At 43.6% G+C, this 12,564-nt stretch overlaps 1 protein-coding gene across 6 annotated transcripts in view; it reads left to right on the top strand.

The window, feature by feature from the left end:
- LOC116332312 (kelch-like protein 29) overlaps positions 1–12,564 on the top strand; it is a 255,737-nt gene that overhangs the window by 163,468 nt on the left and 79,705 nt on the right. For all 6 annotated transcript variants that reach the window (XM_039599416.1, XM_039599414.1, XM_031755229.2 and 3 more), the window contains 3 exons: positions 440–636; positions 2,682–2,794; positions 5,818–5,964. In XM_039599416.1, the coding sequence (XP_039455350.1) occupies positions 440–636; positions 2,682–2,794; positions 5,818–5,964 (457 nt within the window). The remainder of the gene's footprint in view (positions 1–439; positions 637–2,681; positions 2,795–5,817; positions 5,965–12,564) is intronic.

The following is a 12,564-nucleotide window of genomic DNA, read 5'->3' as shown; positions in this document are numbered from 1 at the left end:
TATGCATGTTTGCCCTCCAAGACTATGCATACATGAAACCACACGATCAAAAAGCATGCCTCTTGAAACAAAGCAATAACTTTTTTTTTCATTTGTTTTGCCTAATCTTTGTGCAGTGAGGACGTTTTGTTTCAGATGCAGCGCTCTAGCTGTAAATCCGCTTGCCCCATAGTAAAGTAGAAACCATCCAAAGTTCTGTTTCTGTCTCTCTTTTTTCCACTTTTACGTTGTTATCTTATTGTGTAACGATTCTCTTATTTTTCTCCCCACTCTCGTACTTTCCCAGGTGTGTTTTAGGTGTTGTGTGTAGCATACGTGTATTCTTGTCCCTCTCTTTTCTTTTTCAATTTCTTTTCTTACTGTTGTTGTTATTTTTATCCCCAAGTTTCCTCTCAGAATACGCCTAACTCGCCTCTCTCTGCCGTGATTGGTTGATCAGGTCATCGGGAGAGACGAGGAGCAGGGAGATGCTGGAGCTGAACATGAGCAACATCAGCGCCGACGTGCTGGAGCTGCTGCTCGAGTTTGTCTACACGGGGTCGCTGGTCATCGACTCGGCCAATGCCAAGACGTTGCTGGAAGCTGCCAACAAGTTCCAGTTCAACACCTTCTGTAAAGTCTGTGTCTCCTTTCTAGGTAGGTGTAGCTCAGGGGGAAGAGTGGGGAGGGGTGTATGTGTTTACACGAGTGTTATCTGCTTATATCAGCAGCGCATGCATGCTTATTACATCAGATATGCCTGCGCGACCATACGGCCTTGGGTATTTTCATATACGGTCATGCTTCATCGCTGTGCACAGAACGCCTCATGCAGCACCTACATTTCCTCCCCGGCCCTGGCACACCGCTCTCCCATTTTTGTCATGTTTCCAAAGCTCGCAGCCGTGTTAGAATTCGCTCTCAGCCGGGCACGGTGCCTCTGATCTCGTCCCAGAGAGCAGGACCAAGCACGGGGGCAGATTTATAAAAAGGTCAGGGAACAATTGTCACTTAAATGTCAAATCCTCTGGTCTGAGCCGTGATGGAATCGGAAAAACAGCCAAACAGATTGATACTTAGACAAGGTATGGAGAGAGGTGGATAGGAGGGGAGTGGGCCTGTTGGGGTGGAAGGGGGAACCCAAAGGATGGGGGTCTGCATGAAAAGCAAATGGCATGTTCCATATTTTAGTGGGTCGGCCAGCCAAAAAAGCCGCAAAGGTCAAGTTTTGCATTCCATTTAATAAATTGTTTTGGGTATCGGTAACACGGGGGAAGTGCATGTTAGCAAAAAGGTCAGCGGCAGGAAAGGAGGGGAAAAATGTAAGAGGAGCAGCAAGCGCCGTTATTGATTTGTTTTTCTCAATTTGGGAGGGGGGGGGGTTAAAAATGGGAAAAACACAGAAGCCATTTGTAGACTTCATCGCCAGCCAGGCGTCAATCCGTTCTTCCTCGACAAGATTCATGACGTTTCAGCGCGTGAGAAGTAACGGGCACGACCGTGTCTCCTTGAGCAAAGAGGAATTGATACCGCGTGAGAAATTATTGAAGTTTCCAACAAATATACCGAGGAGGAACAGCAGACATCTTCTCCGACCTACTTACACTTCACACGGCTTCTCTCTCCAACAAATACAAAACAAAGTCATTCATCGTGCGCCGTGTGAGAAATCCCAGCTTTTTTTGTTTTATGATTGGAAAATCAAAAAGTAAATGAACAAAACATGCTCACCTTTTTTCAACCCGAGTGTGTAGTATTGGAAAAAATGATTTTTTTTTAAAGGGTTGTTCAGATGATCATCTGCTGTGAAATATACTTTCAGACAGACTCTAGCTTTGATGCAGCCCCAACCTGCTTTTTATTTAGCTTGGCTTTTGCTTGCTTGTTATTTACCAGATGTTGGGTGGCTTTTTTTATTGGCTGATATTTGTTTAGGAGACACTCTCAGGCTCTGTCTTTAGCGATAAAAGGCCTGGCTTTGCTTTGCTTTGATGGCTGTTGTTTAATCGGGCGCCTTTCAGCGGCCACTCAACCGTTTGTGCCCGCTTCCGTGCGTACGTTCACTACAAGACCGGGGGCATTTCCCTCTCTTGTGATAAATGGTGACACTTGTTAGAAAACTACATTTGGAGACGCATCACCTTAAATGCCGCCCGTGCTCCCCACCCCCCAAACCCCGCCCTGCAAAAGATCACAGGCGGCAGTATAAGCCTTCTCCCCGCTGGCCTGGCCCTCAGGGTAGTTTCATATATTCCAGGCTGTGTGTGTGTGTGTGCATGTGTGTAGTAGATCCTGAGATCTGACAGGACTTCTTTAAAGTGGCCCAGCTAATCCCAAATCCCGCTCCCTGCCATCCACCACCTCATGCCTGGGCTGTGAGCGATCGATTCCCCTCGTTGTTTGTCCCCGGAGCTGTTTTGAGTTATTATACTTGTTCTCCCTCAGTCTCAGGCAGATACAAAACCCAGGCTATGGCTCTGTGCTACCTGCAGCTGCTTTCTCTGTCTTTGCAGCTTTGTACGTCTGCAGTCTTTTTATAGATGACTGAATGGTGTTTTGTTTTTCTCCCCCCCTCCCCACTCGCTGTCTTAATCAATCTGCCTCTGTCTTTTGTTTCCTTCTTGTTTGTGTTTCTATCCTCTTCTCTTTGTCTATCTCCCCGTCTCTCTTTCTCTCTCTGACCTGCTTTACATTGACTCCAGAGAAACAGCTGACTGCCGCTAACTGTCTGGGAGTGCTGGCTATGGCCGAGGCCATGAGCTGCACCGAGCTCCACAACATGGCCAAAGCGTTTGCACTGCAGAATTTCCCAGAGGTAGGAAGAGGCTCTTCGTCTTTCTGGATTCTTTGATTGCTGTGGAGCAAAGTTACACACGGTGGTTTGCATCTGGGAGAAAATGAAACGCCTAAATCAGTGATCAGCTCGAGGAAAAGGGAAAAAAACTTGTTTTGCCTAGGCATCTTTTTTTGTCAGACTCAACACTTAACAATGCAATGGGGAAAATTGTACTTTCTTCTACACTAAATTAAGTCTGTGTTACTAGATTCCTATTAAAGTCTCACATGTAAAGCATACACAAAGCTTATTGAATTATATGTTTTTGTATCCTTTTTTTCAAGCTAGCAAATATCAAATTGCCCTGTTAATTCACTGCTTGCATTAAAATGCTTCTCTGGAGTTAACCGTTTTTACCTCATGGGATGCAATTTACTGTAGAAGCTCCACGTATCCTACTGAATCCACCCAACAGTACACTTATTACCGAGCAGCTTTTAGATAACTTAATGGAAGAGAAATACAGAGCGCTCTCAGTTTTCTTATAGTTTACAACCAGCATGAATCACACAAAATAGCGTGGAAAATAAGGGCATCAAAGCACAGCATCAGAAAGTATAAGTGTTGGAGAAATATTTTGGGAAATAAGCACATTTGCTTTTTTATGTCGAGCGTTACTGTAAACAAGAAGGTCAGTACCCCTGTCAGGTTTGTCCATTATAGATATATATATGAAAGGAAAAACATAGAAGCGATAAGAAAAACAGAGGGAAAACGTCTCTCTCCACAGATCAAAAAAATTAATACATTATGTGCTGCCTTTGATGTGAGGCTTCCAGGCTGGTCACAGAAAAATCCACTGTAAATCTGAAAGCAACACCTATTTACTACAAAGAGCTCAAAATTAGCCTGTTTATATGTCTTATTATTTGTATCCAGCATATAGGAGAATAAAAATGTCCCCTCATTATCTTGTTTTTTACATTTCTGTTTTTATGTGAATCACACAGTCAAGAAAAGCCTGAAATCAGATAAAAGCAGCAAACAAATGTTACTATTGTCAGTGAAAGAAAATAAGTACATAATGAAACCGGGGGCGATGCAAAATCAAATGAAATGTACTTTCCATTTTCTTTCAAGATTTACAGTACTGTGCAGATGTCTTTGAACCACACCTCATTTCTTTATATTCTGCTAGGAAAAAGGAAATGTGCGAGGACACATGGAAATGCAGTATATGAGGCAAAATCAGAGTTTGTACGGTTTGAAAGAAACTTGAAGGTCTGACCACATTTTTTCTTCAGCACAGGTTGAACTCCCTTAGCTAGGCTTTCTTGTCATTTCTTTAAGCGGTCTTCAGGAATAGTTCTCCAGGCTTCCTGATGGACATTCAAAGCTCTTCTTTGGATGTTGGCTGGATGTTTGTTCTGTTCTCTGTCAGGATGATCCCACACTGCTTCAGTAAAGTTGAGGTCCGGGCTCTGGGGAGGCCAATCCATGACTGATAGTCTTCTGTTGTGTGCTTTTCTATCCAGCTATGCTTTTACTGCACTGACAGAGTGTTTGGTGTGATTGTCATGCTGAAAAATAAAGTTGCTGTCGAAAGCTTTCCAGATGATACTGAATATTAGATCAAAACCTGACAGCACTTTGCTGTTTTCGTTCATGCATTCATTTTAACAGCCCCAAACCATGACAGAGCCTCCGCCGTGTTTTACACATGGCTGTAGACACTCACCGTTGTACCTCTCTGGTCTCTCCTCCCCTCCTCTGTACATATCAACAATAAATTGAACCAAAAATGTTTCCCTTCATTAAGAATGGCTTTTTGACAGCCATCCTCCCACTGAGATCATTTCTGTTAAGACTTCAGTGAACAGTAGATGGATCAGCAACACGTTCTCACTCCCAAAGCGTAACATTTTACGCTAGGTGACAAATCATCAGTATATTAAGCTTCCGGCCACACAACATATTACGAGTTTGGAAAAATGAGGAAACATGAGAAGCGTTTGGAATTAATCTACACATGTACGTTACTTTAATCTCTTTGGAAAACACTATCTAACACAATTAAGGTGGTGGTTAAGGTTATGGTTAGGGCTGGAATACACGGCCGGAGCGTGTGTTACACGTCGGGAGTGAGAACGGGCTGGGATTAGCTGAACAGCCAGATGCATCAATCAGGTCCTGTGTCAGGTCTTTGCTGCATTTTTTTCCTGTTTCTTAAGAACGTGACTTTCAGATAGCGTTCATCTGCTGTAGATATTTTTTAGGCCAGCCTTTTCTGCTTTTTTCCCTCCACTTTTCCAGTTTTGTCAATTATTTTTAAATTCAGAGATGTGCCAAGATTTTGGCTGATAGCTCTTTAGGAAGGTGCAAAAATCCAATTGTATCCCGGTCACACTGTGCTGTCGTTTTTCACATATTGAACTAAAGAAATGAAATCGAACAAATGTTGTATTTTTGGGACAGGCTGCTTGTAATAAAGTGCCTAAAGGTTGTCTGTTATATGTAGACACAACACCGTGTTAGGTGTCCTTTTGTATTCTTGAATGATTCACAGGTCAGTGATAGGTGGCTTTACAACCCTCCAGAAAAATCCCTGAAAATGGTCCGTTACAAAGACCGGACTGTAAATGAGGGAAAAAGCAGCCAAAGCAAAACTTTGAAAGACCTTCAGAAATCCTGGAGAACTATTGCTCAGGTCCACCTTAAAATGACAACAAAGCCTGGCAAAATATAAAGAAACATCTAGAGGCTCAAGACTTTTGCACTTACGTGAGAGAAATACACCTTTTTTTTCCTTAAATGCAATGGCCACATGATGTACTTCAAAAGTTTTAAAGGCCGTTTTTCTGCCCCTGCTGGTCTCTGCGCTGGTTCCAAAGAGGCCTTTGTGTTAGTTTTATGCTAGAAAGATCTGAACATCCGCCTCTGCTCAAAAACATGTTTGAGCTTCACTTTACAGAATTGTGTATGTTCAAAGCTTGGCACAGGAAAAGTCAGATTGTGTCGCTGAAAGTGGAAAGTTTTTTAGCTATTGAATCTTTTTTTTTCAGGTGGCAGGCCAGGAAGAGATCCTCAGCGTCTCCAAGGACGACCTGATAGCCTATCTGTCCAACGACAGCCTGAACACAAAGGCCGAGGAGCTGGTCTATGAGACCGTCATCAAGTGGATCAAACAAGACCCCAACTCTAGAGTACAGGTAACGACGCACAAAGTTAATGAGGGTGTTTTTGAAGTGTGCGAAACTTTGTTCTTCCAACATGAGCGCACACTTCCTGCACCACGAGACTAAAAGGCAGCCAGTTCTCGTTACATGTGGCAGAACAGTTTCCGAATGCGTGCCGAGCCGTGTTAGAGATCGACCCACCTCCTCCTCTCTTTTCGCAGAAGTGCACGGCACCAAAAGCCACACAAGTGACTCCTCGTTTTCTCCCGGTAGCGCTCATCAACTTTGTGCTTCGGATCCAGCCTAACGCAGCAGTTGTTCGTAATCCCAGGAGTGCTTTGCCCTCAGAATGTGCTCTATTCTTAGTTACACTTCATTTGTTTGTGAGACACTGTACCGCATGAAAAGCCTAACAAAAGCAGCAGACAGCCACAGCCCTCTCTGCGCACGCCTAACAGGTGTTTGATTTATTCCTAGAGGCTGTTAATCATAATCAGAGGTTATATTCCCGAGATGGGTATTGACAGTCAGGTGCAAGCAGGTCGAATTTTAACAGGCACAGAATCGATAAGCCTCAAGGTCAAAGCATCAAACGCCCGCCACATATGCGGAAAGGTAAATGGACTGCGCTGTAGACGGATATCCATTCAGCAAAGGGGGGGGAGAAAAAACCTCAGGTTGTGTGATATTTATGGACTGGGTCCCCAAACCATGAATTTAAAGCTGATGATTTTAAAGTATTTTATAGCTGTTTTAAAATGGAGGAAAGATTGTTATCAGATAAATTACACCAGTCCATCACGGCAAGAATCACTCCTTCAAAGTAATGTCTTCTCATCAACCAGCAAGTGGAGGGAAAGGCCTTATATCACCCGGATCAGATTTGGTGCAGACCTCAGCAATCAATGTTACTTTATTGGCTCCCGCTTTTATGAGGCACATATGTCAATATTTGAATTTTTTACCTTTTCAGATTAAACATTTAGCGTTTATCCTTTGATATGTGGCTCTGTAGTGATTTGGGTGAAATGCATCAGGCCTGCCAAGCGTTTTCTTTTTTTTGCAGTGGAGAACCTTAAAGTATTTAGTGCTACACAAAAGGGTAAGGATAAACTTTTAAAGCGCAGATCGTGTAGGGTGCCGGAAAATGAGAAAGCAACAGTATGAAAGATGCTTTTTTTTGGCATCACTCTCAATCTCTCCCACTGATAAAGCCTTTAAGATTGAATTTTTGTAGCATCACTGATAGAAAGGTTGAAAATTCACCAATAACCATAACAAGACTGGTACACAGTTTTTAGGAGAAGCGTACGATCCCTGTCATCTGTGTCGAAAACCTCTAGCCGGCTCAGTCCGGCCGACTTCTCCAATCTCACACTCTATTGGAGAGGTGCAGAGGTGACTTACTCAGATGAAGTAGAAGAAATTTTCCCGGTTGTCTGAACAACCCGCCGCACTGGTTCCTGAGACGAGGCACCCGGGGTCACCCCCCGTCTTCACGGGGAGACGGGAGAGAGTCGTTGAGGAGGGGGGGGGGGGAAGGAACCCTGAGCGAGGGAAAGAATCAGAGCGAGGCAGAAAGACAGAAACGAGTGAGAAACGTGTTGGTGAGAAAAGAAGAAAGTGGATTGGAAAAGGAGCCCCTGTGTTCTAATCTGATATCCAACGGTTTGCGCCTCTGCACACAGCCATGACATCCAGGGAGCCGAGATGTGATTGAGCTCACGGTCAAGCTCAAATCTCTTGCCCATGTGTAACCGAAGAGGGAAAAAAGAAATAAAAAAACAGCTAGCAGACCCTGGTGTCTGCGGTGAGGACACGAGCATACGGAGAGAACTGGGGGAAGTGCGTCACATGATCTGCACATGCCGATCCACACATAGATCTCAAGCCATTTATATGCATGTAAGAAAGTTTTAGGAATCCACACGTTTCACAGTCTGAGTAAATATTTCATGTTTTACTTGCATACAGATCTTTCCCCACTGTGAAATTACACATGCATGCACTGAAAGTCCCAGTTTTCCACCGGCACAGGATGTGGGTGGAGCAGAGAGGCCCGCTCGCTAATGTGACCTGATTCATTTATCAGCGCGTGAATAAATGCAAGTGAATGTTAAGATTCTGTATGTAAAATATTAATATTTATTCAGGCTGCGATGTACACATTTGCATAACAGTTTTATCTTCTCCAGTTGGTACATGTGTGTTTGGATTGCGGTAAGTGCTCAAGTGCACACATTTGTGAATTTTATTTCTCTTTTTTTTCTTCCTGTCGCACACTTGTGACCAATTTGAGAGTGAAAGAAAAAGAGAATAGGCTTCTTGTTTTATGCCACAAGAGAGGTTTGGATTTATACACAGTTCGGCTCCAGCTCCCCCCCGACACACACACTCCCCTGCTTCTGTCCCTTTTGCCCATTCGGAGGCAGAGAGCAGCAGGAATCACTCCCCCAGAACCTGTGACACTTTTTAATGACATGTCAGGGCAGGATGTCACAGAAAAAACGCTCGCATTCATCCGAGCATGCGTCGGTTCAGTATGGCTTTGCGGGTTTTTGTGTGTCTGTGCATGTGCTGCGAGTTGTAAGCTGCAGGCTATAGAGTGGAAAAGTGGCATATTGAAGGCACTGGGTAAATAATATGCAATTTTCTCTCTCCACTATGCTGTCACTAACAACCGATGGCACCGGGAAACGGGGGACCCGGACATCGCTTAGAGACAGAGGGAGAGCATTTGAGCGTTAATAATGGTTTGCTATGAGACACAAAGCTGCTGAATGAAAGTACAGAACTGTTTCGGTTCTCTTTGAATGGGTATCATCGAAGGTGTGCCACCCTTCAAGCGTCGGTATGTGTCTGTCTTTACAACTTAAGTGAAAGGGGAGTTAGGGAGGCTTCAAAAGAAGAAAAGGAAATGCCCTTTTTGGAAGAACGTATTGCTGAAGTGACTGTTATTTGACAGAAAGCACATCTATAACTGATTAAAGAGGGACTGTTATGCTGCTCCAAGTTCTTCTTCTTGGATCTAATTAGAGGAACTTTGCACGAGTCAGAGTTCAAAACAATCATTATTTACATTACGTTAGCCGTTGATGTAGCCAACCTCCCTTCAAGCTTTCAAGCTCACCTTAAAGTCTTGTTATTAGGCTGCTCATTGTACCCAACAGCTAAACACAGTTTTGTGCTTACAGCCAGAATTCTGGCTATTATAGAGATATCTGCTGTCTGTGATATCATATGAAACCAAACATTTACAGCAGTCTGAAGCTTGAGCTTTTTTCTGTCAGGGATTACTTAGTTGCTATTTGAACCTTTGGCTGCGTTTGATTTGAGCATCCACCATTTTTACAGTATAATTCATATGACATACACTACATGTACACTGAACTTTATTTAGTGTACCTTGCTACTACCAGGTTGGACCCCCATTTGACAGATCTGCCTTACATTTTTGTGGCACAGATATATCACGGTGTTACACAGTTGCTGCAGATTTGTCACCCTTCATGGGAATTTTCCATCCCACCACATCCCAGAGGTGCTCAACTGGATTCAGATCTGGTGATTATGGAGGCTATTTGAGTGCATTGAGCTCACTGTGTGGTGGCTTTGGCTCAGGAGGAAGAGCAGGTCATCTACTAATATGAAGGTTTGATCCCTGGCTGCTGCAGTCTGCATAACAACAAATATCCTTGGGCAAGATGCTAACCCCAAGTTGCTCTCTGATGCATCCATCAGAGTATGAATGTGTGTGATAAAGATAAAAAGCATAGAAAAATGCTACCATTTACCATCAATATCATGTAGGAGAAATTAGTTTGAGAAGATTTGAGCTTTGTCACATGTGACGTGGTCTTAAAGTGCTGGACATGGTTAGTAATAACTGTGAAGTAGGCTGTGGCGTTCAAATGATGCTCCGTTGGTACAAAGGGGCCCAAAGTCCACACTGATCCGTATTCGTTGGAAAACGCATCTTTTTCTCTCCGTTTTGGCGTTCTGTCCACGCTGACACGGCGTTTTTGGTCAAGGAAAACTGAACTTTTTGAAAACGCAGTTTGCGTGTCGCAGTGTGGACTGCGAAAACTGAGCCTTTCAAAAACTATGATGCATTTCAGTCATATGATGCAGTCATGTGACCAATTCAACTAAGGTGGCGGACGGCATTGTACAGCCGTTGTTTTGTTTGCTCTCAATTTTGACAGCCCTATTAAAGATTGTGTGTGAATGGGTGGATGACTGGATGTGTAAAGCGCTTTGGGGTCCTTAGGGACTAGTAAAGCATTTACCATTAGTATAAGTTTCTATATGCTCCAGATAGCTTCAGATAAAACTCGGCACTTTTTGCCGCGACGTTTCAAAGAGCTCGAAAGTAAACAAACTGCAGACGGAAATGACGCGGGTCGAATCATCTTGTGTTTCACGCATGTGCAGTGCAGGGACGTAGCGTTTTCAGTGTGGATGAAAAACAACTGAAAACGACAGTGTGGACGCGGAGCGTTTTTAGACGAAAACGCCGTTTTCAAATTTATCCGGATTAGTGTAGATTGAGCCAAAATATCCCCCACTCCATTACATCACCAGCAGCACCCTGAACTATTGATGCAAGTCAGCATGGCTCCTTGCTTTTGTGTACCACACCGTACCATGTGAATGTCTCAGCAGCAATCGAGACTCATTAGATGGGACAACACTTTTCTAGTCTTGTATTGTCCAATTTAAGCTAGTCTGTGTGAATTGTAGCCTGAGTTTCCTTTCCTTTGCTGACAGGACTGTCACCTGGTGTGGTCTTCTACTGCTGTAGCCCACATGCTTCATTAGCAGAAATGCTCTTCTGGTTGTAAGGAGGACTTATTTGAGTTACTGTTGCCTTCCTATCACCTCAAAGCATTCTGGCCATTGTCCTCTGACCTCTTAGAAGGTATTTTCATCCAGAGAACTGCTGCTCACTGGATATTTTCTCATTTTTGGATCATTCTGTGTAAACCCTAGAGATGGTTGTGTGGGGAAAATCCCAGTAGATCAGCAGTTTCTGAAATACTCAGGCTATGTCTACATGCCTAAATGCACTGAATTATTGATATATGATTGGCTGATTAGCTTAGGTAGATGCAATAACAAGGTGTATCTAATAAAGTGGTTGATGTGTGTCTGTCCCCTTTTTTATTTTGTATGCTAGTCAGTGAATCCAAGAATAACTTGTATATTAATATGCAATTTAGCAGTGAACATGGTCATTGTAGCCTGAAAAAAAGTCCTACACAAACATGTGTGTGCACACAAACATGCGTGTGCACACAAACATGGAGTTTTTTTATTTACTAACCGTGAAAAAGAACATGTGCAAACGTAATAGTCTAATCTCATGAGACAAAGGCTGGAAGAAAATGGTTTCCAGCATCATGTTTGCTCTCTGAAGGTGCTGACGGTGAGAGACCTGTCCTTCCTTTCACCTAGCAGTCCTTTGTGGGATAACACATCGCTCCAATTATAACAGGCCAGCTTCTGCCAAATCCCTGAATAGGACCTCCATTACGCTTCTCTTCAACATATTTCATAAAGGATCCTATCTTGCCAGGTGACTCAACCTGACAAAAGAGGCTGATTAATTGGCTCTTTGGAAAGCGCCCAACTAATGTAACAGCTAAAAAGAACAATTAATGGTGTATTTTTGTGATAAAAAAGGCCGGGCTGTCCATTAGAGAGGACCTGCTGTCCACTCATCAGAAATAACAATGGCCATGACATGTGCAGCTCCCCCGCCCAAATTAATATAGTTGAAGGTGTTACCTCTTATGCTTATAGGTTATGATTTTTTTGGAGGGTTTGTGCAGTTGACTCATGTAATGTGGTGATTTTTTTTTTTTTCCTCCAGCATTCGGTGAGAAAAAAATCATTTTCGCAGAACAAATGATGCTATCATTATGTAGTTAGAGTATTAAATAATCAAAGACATAAATGCTTTGAGGCTGAGTAAGGATATAAACTGAGTTTCCTTCACAGTTTTACGAATCATTTACCTTCAGAACTCCAAATGACCCTATCGGCGCAAGCATCACTTTTAATTTAGTACTTCTCTTCTTTTAGGCTCCGAGTTCAAATTAGAAACTTTTCATCTTCTCGAGCTCCTCGGGGAACGGTTAATTTGTTGTTTTTTTTTGTTTTGTTTTTTCCGATAAGAGGCGCTTTATGTCACAGCAGTCGTCCTTGAAGAGGAAAGTGAAACTGTTGTAGAGTCCACTGGCAGCGGGATCTGTGACTTATGTGCACTTTGAAGAGGCCGAGCCGGGCAATGGAGATTGATGCGGCAGACAAGGTTGGCCACTTTCCTCCGCTCTTCTCTCCACTTTGTCTTCGTGGCACACAAACGCACTCAGGGGCTCGCGCCAGACGCTGCCGATGTCATCGTTCACATCCCCATTTTCGTACTCAAAAACTCACACGAGCGAGAAGCGCGTGCATGCAACTTCCAGAGCGGACGGGATCAGATGCAAGCCAGTGCCCCCCAGACCTCCGTTCTCATCGGTGCCCTTAGTCGTCCCAGAGCGCGCTCGGTCCTGATGTGTGCAGCCACTTTGAACCGCAGCCACTCAACCACTCAACCACCGCGGCTGCATGCCCAGAACAAAGTTA

The sequence above is a fragment of the Oreochromis aureus genome, linkage group 15 (genome assembly GCF_013358895.1).
Source record: "Oreochromis aureus strain Israel breed Guangdong linkage group 15, ZZ_aureus, whole genome shotgun sequence".
In the NCBI taxonomy this organism is placed as follows: Eukaryota; Metazoa; Chordata; class Actinopteri; order Cichliformes; family Cichlidae; genus Oreochromis; species Oreochromis aureus.
This window is presented reverse-complemented; position numbering and strand designations above follow the sequence as displayed.